At 40.8% G+C, this 16,478-nt stretch overlaps 1 protein-coding gene and 1 long non-coding RNA gene across 3 annotated transcripts in view; one reads left to right on the forward strand and one right to left on the reverse strand.

Annotated features, from left to right (window-relative positions):
- Positions 1-3,303, reverse strand: part of LOC309719040 (netrin receptor UNC5C-like) — a 187,146-nt gene extending 183,843 nt beyond the window's left edge. Inside the window, exon 1 of one of the 2 annotated variants that reach the window (XM_082554813.1) lies at positions 2,483-3,303. In XM_082554813.1, the coding sequence (XP_082410939.1) occupies positions 2,483-2,600 (118 nt within the window). In that variant the 5' untranslated portion in view covers positions 2,601-3,303. The remainder of the gene's footprint in view (positions 1-2,482) is intronic. The other variant, XM_082554814.1, reaches the window with a different exon arrangement.
- Positions 3,304-5,589: 2,286 nt separating this feature from the next.
- LOC309719052 lies at positions 5,590-7,853 on the forward strand. Its single transcript, XR_014280135.1, has 3 exons — positions 5,590-5,628; positions 7,273-7,338; positions 7,821-7,853. It is a non-coding gene; the product is annotated as an uncharacterized lncRNA (long non-coding RNA).
- Positions 7,854-16,478: the final 8,625 nt, after the last annotated feature.

Here is a 16,478-nt window from a genome sequence, read left to right on the forward strand (position 1 = left end):
GAACTAAATGTGAAGTAAAATAACTTGGCTTGAACCCTTTGTGTGAAATAAGTGTACTCAAAATGGATTTAAAAAAAAGAAAAAACAAAACAAAACAGCTTCCCTCTATTTGAGAAACCTTTGTGATTCATTACGATCAGATTTGAATCAAAAGCAGCGCCAGCATCATTCCCACAAACACCATCATCCTGAACATCGTTAGTCATGACTTCAAAAACAAACTCTGCTATTAAACTCGCCAAAAACCACATATTCCACTGTGGAGTACAAACTAGAGGCCAACAGCTGGCCCTAAGACATTCAATGATGCATGAGCTGCAATGGACGGAAGAATAATCTGGTTAGAACAACTGGATGTATTTTCGTGTTCCATGTACACGGAACGATGTTTGGGATTTGAAGGAGGTTCTCTCCCACTGATCCACAGACAGGATCAGCTAGGTACACAAAGACCCCCGCTTCATTTAAGTTGTGTTTGTGTGTTTTACCCCATTCAATAGAACAGCTAATGAAGTGACTCCTCTCACACAAGGAAACGACTTCAGAGACACGAGCCAAGTTGGTTGTGAACAGTGACAGAAAAAAAACACACATAACAGCTACGCCAAATGGATGCGGAAGAGGAGAAGCAGAGGATTCAAAAGATTTTTTTTCTTTTAAATGAGGGCAGAATGCGAGAAAAACGACACTTTTCAGGACTGTGAAAATATACAAGTTTCTTCTCCCTTAAAACGCATCAACAGTTTAAGCTTCCAATTATCAGATTTTACAATGAAAGTTAAATTGAGCCGCGTATTGGCACCGATGTGCAATTTATCAAAGGTTGGTGAAACCCTGCTCAAATCGTGTCCCCTAAATTGAAATGTATCGATTTAACAGTAAACCAATGGAGAACGGTTATAATGAATGTTAGCGGCAGTTACTGAAAAGCTGTTCCCCAGGGCAATGAGAGAAAGGTGGCAGCAACATCATGTCCAATTACTACCCAGATTCGGCACAAAAACCTGAGGCTAATCTGTAATGTCAATACTAATGTATGCACTACATCCTTGTGTAGCATATGACAGTTACTCTAGGGAATACTCTAGAAGTTTTTCAAGTGGAATTATTAGTTTTATGGCAGAGGCTGAAGCTTTGCGTGAATTCTTTATAAGAAACTATAGGGTCATAGCTAAATAGAAGACAAACATCGAGCAAGAGTGGCTTTAAGAAGGTCAGCTTTTAAAAAGGTGGTGGTGAATAAAGCTGTGTCGTAAAACAGCACCGGGGCTGGGCATTAATTCTTTTGGAGGAACATTAACAGGGCACAAGTTCTCCCTGAGAAGGTCAATAAGAATGTGAAAGCTGGAAAGATGCGTCTGGTTTCAGCATTTTCACGAATCCCACATGGTTCATGATAAATTTAAAATAAAAAAAATCCTATCCAGGAGAGCATCCGGTTAAAAGTTGGGCTGCTTGCAGTGTATGACCCGCGACATTCCCCACAAACACCGGCCATAGTGGGTGGTTGCTTCTCACTCTTCAGAAATATCACTTTAATATCCCCGTTATGCTTCACTAGGGCGTATAGTAAGTAACGGCTCTAATACTCAGCACCGAAACATCTTTACATTATGTGTTTGCGCTATCTTTGGATTCTGCTTAATCCTGCTGGGCTGTATTACAGTCCTCACTTTCAGCCCATTCCTTCTGCCTCCTTCCGATTGCGTTATGAGATCCATAAGACTGTAATTGCCTTTAACCTTCTGGCGGCGCAGTGTTCGTGACTTCTGATCGGTCTTTCAATCGGAGCAATGGACCTTCGTTAATTTTAACGAAGTACTGCGCAATTAATGCACTAGTCGCCCAATCAGAGATTCTCCAGCCCTGCCTGCCCTTCACGGTGTTTTCACATTAATGTAACTGCATCTGCGCATAGTTCATTTGTCCGCTCAGAACTGAAACAGAACTGGCAGAAAATCCCCGCAATATTCTGTTCTGCCCGCGAGGTCCCACGATACTGCTCGCGAGTTTTGCAATTATATTCCTATTTATCTGGTTCTCAATAGTGGGTCAAGTGCACGTTTCTCTGTGTATTAAGTCTAATTTTAAGTCGTTTTTCTACACAGCAGGCTATCGTTTTCGGTCTTCCCGGATTAATTAGCCTATTAGTCGTATTTCCCTGGGAAGAAAAAAAAGTGGGCTGTGAGTTTAGCTGCTTTTCAGCACACTTCAAGCGGCCAAGAAAATGCGCATACACAGTTTACACATTAAGATGCTGACCATATACTAAGCTAGTCTTCTACTCTAAGTCAATTTAAATGGAAATATGGCCAAAAAAAAGTATATCTCCTTGTTGAGGGGATACTTCTCTGGGTCTACTAATTGACATGCCGCCCATACCACTTAAACGCACCTCGGCAGTGAAGGAGAAGGCCCATCACTTTCAAACGTGCAAGGTGTAATTAAAGCGCTTGACAGAAGACGCGCTCTCACGCCTTACCTTGAGCGACTCCTGCGTGTATTAGCACCAGGACAATCAGGATCCTCGGCGTGGCGCTCATTCTCACCAGGCTGGAGCTCCCGAGTACTATTCCACTTCTCTGTCCACTTTTACCCATTACAGGCAACGCGTAATACACATAAACTCCTCCGTCCACGGTGGGTGAAACGAGAACCCACCCCCCAACACGTCCTCCACAACAGGATCTGCTGGTTGATCAGACGTGTCCAAGACCAAAGCGGCTGGTGTGTAACTTCTAGTCCCGATGTCTAAGTCCGTCTCAAAAGGCGCGGGGCGAGCTGTGATAGCAGAGGTGGAAACAGCCACGGGCTCCCTTCACTCGTGTCAGCGGCACTGCTGCCTTGCCACTAAGCTCTCTCCGTGCGTTCTCTCCTTCTCCACCGTCTCTGTTTACGCAGAGAGAAATGCCACCGCCCTCTGGCTACCATGCGAGACCATGTTTCTCCCTCTCTTCTCTTCTTTGCTTCCCTTTCCCTGTCTTTCGTGAACGTACACACGAAAATACGAAATGCAGATAAAATCTCAGCTCACGCGTTTCACTTTTAATGACACGTCTGAACAGCGTTGTGCTCGTGGCAGGTGCGTTCTTTCACTCTAAAGACAGTGAACAGACTTTAAAGAACCTTGTATTTCCTCCTAGATGCTAAAATTTAGGAGAGAGGGAGTAGTTTAACTTTTTTCTTTACTTTCTTGGATTTTTTTATTGACCATCTAATGATTGCACGTGTACGAGTTTGTGCGCCTTCAAAATCTCTCAGTGTGGAGCAAAGCAAGGATAGGGTTTCTCGAGAGCTTAGTTTACCGACTAATGCCCGCCCCCTGACGGCCACGTCCGTTGGACCTGCATGAAGACATATCAGTGAGAGGTATAATTCAACAACAGCTTCTTTTATTGCTATTGGGTTAAACAGAATAGATGGATTATTTGAAATTCGCAAGGAATAACTGATTGTGCCTGTGACTGTTCGCTTTTCCCTCATTCTTTTGACCACATTTCTGCCCCTCTAGTGCCAGGTGCGTGTACCATAAATCCAAGTGTTGTTGTGACCCTCGGACTCAGTTGCTCTTTGAACTACTGGACATCCACTTCTTCGTGATGTGCATCATCTTAAAGCAGACTACTAGAAATAAGTGATCACTTGCCATAGAGACGAGCACAGGAATTTATTCAAAAATGAATGCCTGAATGTAAGATTTTATTAAAAGCAAAATGAGAGACCGTTCACCTTAAAAGGAGAACTCCTTCAGTGCCACTTCCCATAGATGTGCTAGAGAATAATGAACTTTCAAATAAAATTATGCAGTAGCAATAACCACTTGAATTTTGCACTGCAATCCTTTAATAGTTCTACATTTGCGGACTTAAGTGTCAAAACTTTTTACAAGGCTACATCTAGATTCTTATTCCATTTTGTCAAAAGTACAACCAGGTATCATGTGCATCTTTAAGCACTATATGTAACCAGTGTCACCTTAAAGTAGCTGAATAATAAGGAGGAAAAATGCTTAAGTCACTAACAGACTCAAAATAAACTCTACACACATATCAGTATGTGTGTTTCCAGCACGCACACACACACACACACTTACAGCTACCATAACTCTCGACAGTGTTGCTGTGCAGTCATTTGAGCAGCACAGCCTGGATCATGCATTGTAAATGGCAATAGTAAAATATGCGCTTGGTGCCATTTGTCACCACAGCAGCCCTGCAGCTCAGTGACTACCAGTGGAAGTAGCTGCTACCCACAGGGACCTGTAAAAGCCTTTTTATTCTGCCACTTTATTGGGAATGGGAAAGCAATAAGTTACCCAAGAAACATATGGCACACTTAGATATGGATCGGGACTTACCCCAGCAACAGTCAATGGGAAAGGGATTCTCACAGTTCCATGTGGCCGTACAACACATTCATATTTTGTATACTCATAGTCTGCCAGTGGCTTAAATGTGTAAGGAGAGTATTACGGCAGTTTTGGCAGCATCTCAGTAAATCTGGTAACATTTGCCTCTTCCTCAAAATTTCCTTTGGAGCTACGTTCTCTCAGATTTATTCATGAAAACGTGGAGGCCACCAGCAGTATATGTTTTGATTTCCCTCATTCTTTTGACCACATTTCTGCCCCTCTAGTGCCACCACTGCGTGAAGATGAAGGTGCGTGTACCATAAATCCAAGTGGTTTTTGTTTTTAAAAAAAGAGGTATTATTGGATTCCTTCAAGTCAAGTTGAAAGCATTGTGATGTCAGCCTTGCCCATACTGGATATTTAATCATTTTGGCTTTAACGACAAAGTTTAAGAATTGATACAGCCCTCTTTTTTCCACATACTTTCCAAAAAAAACAAAAAACAAATATAATCCTATTGAGATGAGGTTTTCTCAAACTCATATGGATTTCTGATTTTAAGTTTTAGTCTGTCACAGACAAGATAAATTGACTCAGGACCCCATTTTCAGGAAGCACAAACAAATAATAATAATTATAATTTGCAGTTAGTATTTCTCCAATAGGGGGCGCAGCAACAACCGTGTTTGATTTAAACAAGGCTCAATCATGTCAGCTTGTCTTACAGGCTGTGAATATTTGGACCATACTGAAGGTTTCAGTTTTTTTAAATGAAAAACCTGATTTAATTTGTTGCAGCCACTTTTACTTTTAACTTAATTAGATGCAACTGATATAACAAATGTCCCAGATTGCTGCTTGTACTCAATTTTGTGACTGTTATTTCACTTTGTGAATAACTCTTCCACTTAAGATGTAAGAATTAAGACTGTATGTGTGCATGCATGTGTGCGTGTGTGTGTGCGTGTGCGTGCACGCCCTGTCAGCCTCAGGGCCTAAATCTGTAGCTCCTACAGGACTTTGTCGCATTGTCCCTGTCTCTTTTTTTTTTCTTTGAATGAGAGGATCATCAAAGACAATCCAACATCACTATATTCATGTTTTTCATCATTACTGAACTAACGACACTGTGTCTAGAAAGTTGAAGACATTTCCCATTGGTTGCCTGCGCCTGTAACCCACAGCATCAAAGCGGCTCCGATAATGAGAGCGGGAGACACCGCTGAGGAAGACTGGAGATGATATCTTGATAATCCAGAGAAGAGGCTCAAAGAAAGGTGCTTTACCACGTAGAGCCTTAAAAAACAATCTGTTTTTAACATCAGTACTGCTTTTAGTGTTGTATACTGATATGTGCGACTTTCTAATTAGTACCAGGCATTTTCAGTCTATATTTTTTCATGGTTCTTAAAGAAGAAAGGTTCCCCTTTTAGCGGCTACTTAATTGCTTTTGCTGCTGAGAGTTAGATGAACAGATTGATAAGACTCATATCTGGCCAAATGCAGTAACTCCTTAGTGTCTTGTTGTCCCTATAAAGGTTGCCTGGCAACTAAAGAAGACTACAAAATGGTCCCTGTAAAACAACAACTTGAGGTCTTTATATTTGTGCACAGAGAAAACAATCAACAAATGCTACTGGTGTTTAGTCAGTGTTACTTTTTCATAGTAGGTGGTTTCTAGTCTCCATTGCGAGCTACTGGCTGCAGTTTCATGTAGAGTGAAAGTGATTGGTCGTCTTGTGGCTTAATGGAGCTTGCAAAGAAAAGCGTCTGGACTTCTTTAAGTTGCTTGAAGACGTTTCACCTCTCATCTGAGAAGCTTTTTCAGTTCTGAGGTCAAATGGCGGAGAGTCCCAGATTTAAACCCAGTGGGAATATCCCCCCACAGAGGGAGAAAAGGACCCCCTGATGATCCTCTAATCACATGAGCCAAGGTGTGAAAACGGGTGTGGGTCCCAATCAGCCAGGGTTTCGGGTGAGCTCATTGTGAAATCTGGCCCCACCTTATCATGCGATTTCCAGAGGTCAGATGGCCCAGGATGTGAGTGTACGTTAAGGCGTCTGGGGAGGGAACTCAAAACTGGATTGACTGCAGACAGTTGGTGTCGTAAACCACCGCCTCTGTTCAAAGATGGTCGCTCACAGTGGACATAGATGGCTTCTTTCACTCCTCTTTGAAACCATCTGTCCTCTCTGTCCAAAATGTGAACATTGGCATCCTCGAAGGAGGACCATCTGACCTCTGGAAATCGCATGATAAGGTGGGGCCAGATTTCACAATGAGCTCACCCGAAACCCTGGCTGATTGGGACCCACACCCGTTTTCACACCTTGGCTCATGTGATTAGAGGATCATCAGGGGGTCCTTTTGTCCCTCTGTGGGGGGAAACTCCCACTGGGTTTAAATCTGGGACTCTCTGCCATTTGACCTTAGAACTGAAGAAGCTTCTCGGATGAGAGGTGAAACGTCTTCAAGCAACTTAAAGAAGTCCAGATGCTTTTCTTTGCAAGCTCCTTTGACTACGATGACCTGGATGACTGAGAACCTTCACAAACATCTTGTGGCTTAACATTCAAAATCCCTCCCCCAAAACTTTCCTGACATTTGAATTGGGGTAGAGGTGATGAGATTCTTTATCTCTGTCTTGGTCTTTTGAAAATTTATGAAATTGACAATTCTTTGAGCTCACTTCATGCTTCATGCTATTAATGAGCATGAAGTAGCATGCAAAAGTTTTTACTCCATATACATGCAGAATAAGAGCCCAATCTTTGATCCTCTGTGCCGGTTTACATATCGTGTGCGTGAGAGTGTTTGCATGAAGGTTTATGGTAAATTTGTATTCATGGTAAATGTGCAAACAGAAAGTGATGGTTGGGATTTAGAAAAATAAAATTTGAGGTTCTTCTCTTTTCACCAGGTGCAAAGGTTTCGTGATGAGCAGCCAACAGCCAGCATGCAGCTTGTGAACATTTCAGTTTGAGTGGTAATATTGACTGTGGACTTTCATCTTTCAACCAGTCTAGTTTTTCCCGGGTAGAGCATGGTGTTCACTTGTTTTCTGTCATAATATAATAGGCTACAGAAAACAAGGGGGTGTCTTTTATAAAAATCCTTTTCCAAAAACCAACCCATGGCAACTGCTTGACAGTTTCTACCTCATTAATTGAAGACACTGGAGGAGAAACTCAATTCCTTGAAAAAACTTAAAATTGCAATAAGCTCCGTGCGACTCTTGCACTTCATCTCTATAGCTATAGAGGTATAGCAAACATGCTCTCATGAGTGCCATAGCCTGTGCTGTTTCAATTGTATGTTACAATTGAGAGCAAGCCCCCATGAGGGTGACTCTGTATAATCTCTTTAAGCAGTTACATAATGGCCCCCAGTTCATGTTTTAATCAGCGAATAGATGGCTGCGCCCAGGGATGAATAATCACATCTATAACTTTCTAATCTAATATCCAGCTACATTCAAGTGGATTAGAGAAGAGCGGCAAGGGAAAGGAGGAGTGCAGGTGGCACACCTAGATGTGAGTGTTTGCAGGAGGATTTATGTTTTGTGTTATTTGGATAAAGAGAAAATTAGATTGAGAAATTGCTTATGTGTATTCTCCAACTGTCACTAGCAAAACACAGTGACCGTAATATCAGACCTTTCGGATCGCTTTTGATTTCAGTTGTTTTTTGGCAGGTTGCTTGGTGATGCGTACTGACAGTCTCATCGCCTAGATGGCTCTGTGTGCCCCAAACACTGGGTGCAACATCACCGTAGGAATTTACAAAAGTGAATGAAGAAGTCCTTCCAGACAGACAGATGGTTAGATACACAGACAGTGCATCAGTCATCAAATTGAATTGTTTCCTGTCTCACACAAACACACCAAAGCACAGAGTCCCAAAATACCAGATACTGTGGCTACAATAAATGAAATTGAAAATCCCATTCGGCATGTGACCTCATAGGCAGTAAACGGTGTATAACACATTTATCATGTAAATGCTGCTGTTTGTAGTTAAGTTTGTTTACATGGCCGCAATCTCAAAGAAGAGTCATTACTGAACAAAGCACGGCGAGAAAGCCAATGCGATGTTCATTTCCTGATTGAAAGTCATGTTCTTTTCATCTTCATCATGCTGTGACATGAGCCCAATGCATCTTATTTCTTTTGTTGTAATTAAACACGATGGCCAATACAAGTCTTCCAGCTCAGCAAGAGGAAATCAAAGGGTCGATCCACTTTGAAAGCAGGCTTGTATATGAAAGAAAGAGAGCGCTAAGAAGGAAAAAATGTTTTATTAAATGGGAAAGAAAGTAATGTTGGAAAAGACAGGAAAGAAAGAAAAGGCAAAGTTTGTGTAGTAATGTTAATGCATGTCTTTTGTTTAGACTTTTTTAGACTTTATAGTCTACGCATCGGGTCATGGTCACTTATTCGTTTTGCTTTTTCGTGGCATTTTTCAAATGTTGAAGCTCAAACCGAGCATCAGAATAGGAAAGAGAAGTGACGAAGTGACTTTGAACGTGGCATGATTCAAAGTACACAGTTCGGTCTGAGTGTTTCAGAAACTGCTGATCTGCTGGGGTTTCCCTACACAACCATGTCTAGGGTTTATAGATAATGGTCTAGAAAAGTAAATATCCAGTGAGCAGCAGTTCTCTGGGTGATAATGCCTTGTTGATGCCAAATGTCAGAGTAGGATGGCAAGGCTGCTGAATTTGGCACAAACAACATGGCAGCATAGATGCATTCTGCCTGCCATCAGTTCAGGCTGATAGTGGTGGTGTAATGATGTAGGGGATATTTTCTTAGAACACTGTGTGCCCCTAACCAAGCATCATTTAAGCACCACAGTCTACCTGAATATTGTTGGTGTCCATGCTCATGCCTTTATAAACACAGTGTACCCATCTTCTGATGGCTGCTTCCAGCAGGATAGTGTCCCATGTCACAAAACTCAGACCATCTCAAACTGTTCTTTTTGAACATGACAATAAGCTCACTATACTTAAACAGTCCCTACAGTCATCGGATCTTTATCCAATAGAGCACCTTTGGGATGTGGAAGAACAGAAGAGTCGCATCATGGATGTGCAGCCAACAAATCTGCAGCAACTGTGTGATGCTATCAATACGTCAATATGGACTAAAATCTCTGAGGAATGTTTGCAGAATGTTGTTGAATCTATGCCATGAAGCCTCAAGGCAGTTCTGAAGGCAAAGAGAAGTACAACCCAATCCTAGCAAGCTATATCTAATCCTACGTTCCCCCTTGCCTTTGCCAGACAGTGCTTAAATCCCCTGTGTTCTCGTGGCGCGCTTCTTGTGCCTGATTTTTTTTAACTACTTTGTTTGGCGGTTATGTGCACTTTTGTAATTCTTTTTTTAAATATTATCTCTGTGCCCTACACTTGGCTTCTGCTGGATTACGACACATCTACACGTTGATTAAGATGACGCAGAAGGAATTTAGATGGATATTATTGAGTTGTATGTCCAAATTGATTATTTACTGCTTTATCCAAGTTTTTGACCAGCAGTAATACTAGGAATAATTGACCATATATGTGTAGCATGAACACACAGGAATGCACGTGCGTAGCAGTGTAGGTAACTGCTGCTGATTTCATTAATGTACAAATGAACATGTATAAACATCCCTTTAGTGTGTAATCTAACTGGACATTCATTGGTGTGTGAATTTTATTTCAGGCTCATGTGTACACACAGTATTCATGGACTTTCTTAAAGTAACAAATTGTGAAAGCAAAAAATAAAGAAATAAGAATAAATAAAAATAAGAAAATCCTTCTTCACAGCTGAATAGAATGGGGAAGCTACCAAGGACACGGACAAGATCACAGATTTCCTCTATGAACAATGTGCCAGCTACTACACAAAAATATTTTGTGCTTAGGAATTTTGTTTCCAATATCTTTAGCCGTATATAATTCAGACTGAAATTAAATTGCCCATACTGCAATTACTAATGGAACAATGGGAGATGCCAGTTTTGTTTGCGAGAAGCTACAATGTTGGTAGTCCGTGCTGGATTTGATTACTACTTTACTTAAACGTTTGTGTATAGATAGTGAGTGTTGTTTAGGCTTAAATGAGGGCTGATACACTGATTAACTCCACAAACACATTTTAAATCTCAAAGTCATTTACAGTGGTTGCTTCAAAGCTGAGAACAAAGACTTTAAACGCCCCACAAAACAAGTGGCGCAGAAAGCATCAATTTCCCAGTGGATCTGGGAATATGAGCTTGCATGTTTATATATGTGTATATTTTCCTCATGTATTTTGATATCATCATTACATATTTGGGTGGTTGTGCAGGCAGAGCATGTTTTCCTACTAAGTGGGAATTGAATGTGTGTGAATGGATAAATGAGGCTTGTGGTGCTTTGAGTGCTCAGTTGTAGTGGAAAAATGATACATACTAACTAAAGTGCATTTACCAAGCTGCAAAATCTTTGAGAAATTAAAAAAAAACCCATTTCAGCTTAAGGAATACTTCAAGGATCAGCCAAATTGGCAGTTTTGATATACAAATCAACTCCTTAGTAACATCAGTACCACCAAAGGCTTGATCTTGTTCCTTTGGTTTCCTTTATCAAAAGAAACAAGAAGACGAAGCAAAAAAGGGATTCTGTTTGTGCTTGGAAGTTTTTGAAATCTCATTAGAAGACACAATGGAATCATAGCCAAACAATGTTTTCCATCACACCTCAACCATTTGACAGATCCAGCTCTTTCATGCAAGATGATGCCAGTTTGTCACCATCTGCATCTACTCTCAGATCTGAATGTACTCCCCTAGCATGGATCAGTAGGTGGTCCAGCTTGATTGCAGAATCCACACTGTGAGGAATTTTATAACCGAACCAAAAAGCTTTGACACAGCCTGCTAAGAAGTGCCAATAAAAAAAAAGGTTCTATGATTCGCAGATTTTTATTTCGTTAAAAAGTATTAAAGATGGCTTAATCTAACCAGTCAAAAAATTGCAAATGTCATTTTTATTCTTTCCACAATTTTTTGTTTTGCCTCACAACTGATGATGTGGTTGCCTTTGAATAGAGGCCTTCATGCATTGTTTCTTTCCTCACAGCATTTTGCCAGAAAACAAATCAGTGGCACTCAGAGAGTAAATGCTTGTTTTTGAATGGCATTGATCCTGCTTACACCGCATTCAAAAACACAAAGCTCAGGATTCAGGATTCAAATGATATCCCAATATCATAGCAAAACAGCATCAGCAATATAGCCTTACTCTAGAATACTGGTGCATCTACAGGAAAACGGTGGTGCCATGCATTTTCTATTCATACTTGTATTCGTTTGTGGTGCACACCATTAAAACAAGCCAACTGCTTTCAACCTTTAAGTAGTTTTTAAATGAAAAAAGAGAACATGTTAAGGATTTAAATGTTGACACCCTGGCAGTTAAAGTTAAAGTCTTTGACTGTGTAAAAGTTATTGGTCTCTTAAATGTGGGCAAGTCATTGCTGTAGTTAATCTAATCAAAGAGAACAAAACAACTTCTGCACTATAAATTAAATCCAAACAGATCAAGGGTTGCAGCAATCACAGAGAGTATAGACTTATTGTTACACTGCACAATGCTGTTATTTGTATCTGTCAACCTTATATGAATATGAATAATCATATCCATATTGGTATTGCAAAGACCGTGTCCCATCAATCAGCAGACACTTCGAAAACCTTCAAGAAGTGGAAAGTGTGGTACTTTTACTGGGTTGGGCATTGTAGTAAAGAGCCAAGTACACAATTAAGAATAATTGAAAAGCTATTGTCAGTCAGTGCTGGTTATAAATATACAAAATATGACTTTTTTGATAGATGTGAAAGATATATTTAAAGTGTGTTGTTGGACTGCTGTTAGCTGTAATATGCTGAAGTATTTACAGTGGCATTTTGTTTTTAACTTTCTGGAACTGTAAATTTTGTTCAAGCTTTATTGTCAAGTATCCATAGGCAACATCACTGCTTCCAAAACGAATTGTTTTTTATTGTTTTAAAGGAGTTTAAAAGACCAGGAGTTACGACCAAGACCAGGAAGCCGTGTCACCTTCGTTTGACTTCCCGTCTTTTTTGATCACAAAGTGTTGCTAACTGGGATCAACCGACTTCAGATCAAAACAAATCTCTTTGAGAGGCCAGAGGATTTCATTACTTCTAACTCCCTTGTATGTAAGTTTAAGTAAGTTATTTAGTTTAACACTTCCTCATCTACTGGTGTTGGAGTCTAGACTGTGTTTATTTTTTAATAAGCTATAGTTGTTATGGATTTTATTGTACAATATTTCATTAAAAAAAAGCTTTTTATGCTTTTTTTGTTGTTGTTGTTTTTTTTTTACAAACTTCCTGAGACTAGACACTTAAAGCTTAGCATCATCTATGAATTACTTCCAGTCCCACTCTGATCCCTTAATGCAGATCTATGATCCAACCAGCAGACTACTTGTTATGAAATATACTCTGAGCTGGCTGCTGGCATACGCAGCTTATGTGAAATGGAGCACAACAGCATGAGTAAATATAAGGGAATATATTACCAAAATAACAGTGTCTCAAGAACAAAACACAAAGTGCACTGTGAGTAAGACTGTGCTTTCTGTTCAGATGCAGTAGTGAGCAGTAAACGTAATTTCTACCTGTGTTATGGCTGCACACTCACAATGATCTTAACCTGTTTGAAAGAGGTGGCATATTAATAGGAAGCATGTTTTCAGACATTCTTCAACAGGTTGCTTGTAGCGACAAAATGACATTTTGCGAGAGATGTCACGCTATCACTTTTTCTTTAGATTTCCCCGGAGAAATACTCTTGTACCTTTACAAATGACACTTCAATTTATGGATAGGTGTGTGTCAGCGAGTGTGTTTGTGTGTGTGTGTCCAACTAAGAATTTCAGCCAGACAACTCCCATCTTGCTGCTTGTTGTTGATAAACAGTGGATTTAAAACACTTCAGCACTACACAGGGAAACACTTAACACATTAACTTTCAAAACAAAATTAGCTAATTGTGGGAGTTCAACTAAAAACAATAAACCACTGGAGGCCCTGACAGATGCAGTTAATTCCCTTCCTCTTTCTAGGTGCTAATGTCCTGGCAATCAGCCCAAGTGCTTTTTGATTAGCTCATTATTAATACATGCACACTCTGGAACCTGAAATGACACTTAATTACAACTGCATTTCCAGCAGTGACCAATATTGATGTAATTAAATAATTAAGTGTCACGGTCTGGCTGGCAGACCGTGGGGATGTGGGGAAGGAGGACCCAGGCGCGGAGCTCAAAGTTCAAGCAGTGCGTTTATTTACAGAGGGTGATATCAAACAACAATAAATCCCCGTGTCTTTCCCCAGACTCCCGTGTCGTGTCCTCCAAGTGCTCTCTGCTCCCGTGTCTGCACTCCCGGTGCTCGCTGCTCCTTAAGCCTTCCACGCTCCTCCTGCGGGAAACAATAGCGGCAGCAGTCAGGACACTGAACAATGGCAGGCATACGCATACACGACACGACACGACACGACACGACACGACACGACACGACACGACACGACACGACACGACACGACACGACCAAAACCTAAACTGGGTAACTAACGTGGAGTCCCAAGCAATGATCCCGCGTCGGTGGGAGCTCCAAGACTCTCTTAAGTAGCTCCCCCGACGAGGCCTGATCAGCAGCAGGTGTGTGGCTTCGGGTGTGGCCAGTCCCCTTGCAGGGCCACACCCTCCAGGCCTGACGCCGCCTATAAACAAGTGCTCAGCCACCCACACACACATATACACAAGCACAGGGAAGGGGGAGCAACACCAAAATACACAACAATAATAATAATAATAATATAATACATGACTGCTCAGGGATCCTGGGTCGCCCAGTCCCAGGACCCTGACATTAAGAGTTTGCCATTGCAGCATCCTCTTTATGATTCTAAAAGGCGGAGAGGAAATTATGTTCTTACTGAAAGGGAGGAAACAGAGAAAAGTAGTACTTTTGTAAATGTGTGCAATGCTTTAGTGTCTTTGTAAATGAAAAGGGTATATGAAGTACTGTGCAAAAGTTTTGAGCCTTCTACTTTGTTTCCAAGCTGTCAGGATTTCTTGGGCTTACACAAAGTCTTTCAAAAGTTTTCTTTGGACATTGGCTGCTTTTTCAGTCCTTTTCAGCCCAGTTCTTGTACCCAACCATTTTCACAGAAATCTTTTTTTCTAATTTGTTTGTTTATTAAGCCACCTAACACTGACCTATGGATGATACAAGCATACAAAAGGCACCTAAATCAACCGATGAAGCAGTGTCGTGTCTGCACATAACATTCAGAACCACTTTGTCACTAAGAGCCTGTGACAAAAAAACCATTAGCTGAATATGTGAAAAATGCCAACAATAATAGTTTGGCAGCCATGAAATAGGATCGTTGCACCAAAATAGGTGATTTCCTAAGAGCTAATAGCTGAAAATTTAGCATATCTTCGCACACACTCGAGCCTGTGTCAAGATAAAGTCAAGTCAAAGTCCAGCAAAGATCTGGCGCAGGACTCAAGAGATGCAGTTGACCCAGCGACCAGTTTTGCCAAAGCTTTATGAGCAATGGTCAGTGGCAACAGTTATTTTTAATGGAGTAATAAATACAAATTTGAAAACTTTGGTTCAGGATCAGCTGAACGTATGAGAGATGTATGATAATAAGTATCATACACAGCATACCTGAATAAAACACACACAATCAGTCATGGACTGTCTGCCCAGAGCCTGGACCTCTGGGATCATCTTTACAGAGAATGGAACAAAAGGCAGCCAACATCTAAAGACAAGCTTCGAATGTCCTTCAAGAAGCCTGGTGCTTGCCTAAGAGAGTTCAGGCTGTGCTGAAGAATAAAGGTATACAATACACACTGTGTTTCCATGTATGTGTACATGTTTCAATAAATAGCTGCACCTACAGAAGCGATAGGGGTTCAACACTTTTTCACACTGTTATGTTAAATAATATTACAAAACTACTCATTTAAAATCAGAATAGTCTCTGCACAACATTAATTACATTACTTATTCCAGCTTCTTCAAACCTGCAGTCTAGCAATTCCAAGTCCTTCTCAACGCTACATTAGAGCTTCATGTTAAGATTTGTAGAAGATTTGTAGAAACTGAAAACAAACACTGTGGTTTTAAACTAGTTAGAGTTTCAGTTAGATTTCAAAGTTCATATTTTGTAACACCTGACCATGAATAAAAATTCAACGCCCAAGGAAAAATAGCCAGAAATAAATAAACAAATAAATGGATGCTGCTGTTCATCTGAAAACAAGGGTGTTCCCGAAAACCTGGCTTTTTGGAGATAAGAGCTGCTATGTGATTGCAGTCTGCTTGCCTGATGATTTCCATCCCTGTCCTCCTATCTCCTCATCTATTCCTGTGAAGATGAAAGAAAACAGTTTGCAGCTACTTACTGGGACCCTGCAAAACATTAGTGACTGCTGCCACAGCCTTCAAAGCCTGCCTGTGTGCGTGGCGGCGTGTGGGAGAGACAAAGTGAGACAGGGAGACACAGAGCTTTGACTTGTGCATTTAAGTATTACTGGGCCCAGCATATCAGTGTGTTAACGTGTGCACATGTGCGTGCCTGCTGACATTCTAAAGAGGTGTAAGGTCGAGGTTCATGTCAGCCCGACTCAGCTGTCACCCCCTGAGCTCTTCATAAAATCCCTCACAGCTTTTCAGCTGCTGTTTGAACATCATCAGTCTGGCATAGACTGTGAACCTCAAGGCTGTGGATGTTTTTACACCGCTCCGTGTATATATTTGGCCAAAATGTCTTTCAATTTGACAAATAGCAAAAACAGAAATTTAAAAAACAAAACTGAAACAAAACAAATCTCAATCTATTTGACCACATGGTCCATATTTTAAGAGAATTGTTCGCCTGTAGACAGATTTGTTTGTAAAGTTACGTTGAGAGCTACAAGTCAATGATTGCTTCAATGATGTAACAAGTAAGGACTCTAATAATGAAGCAAAAACAAACACGAGAGGTTACACAATGATGACAAAGCCCAAAGCAGTGAATTTAGTCGCATCTCG

Source organism: Aulonocara stuartgranti, assembly GCF_965226115.1.
Source record: "Aulonocara stuartgranti genome assembly, chromosome: 12".
In the NCBI taxonomy this organism is placed as follows: domain Eukaryota; kingdom Metazoa; phylum Chordata; class Actinopteri; order Cichliformes; family Cichlidae; genus Aulonocara; species Aulonocara stuartgranti.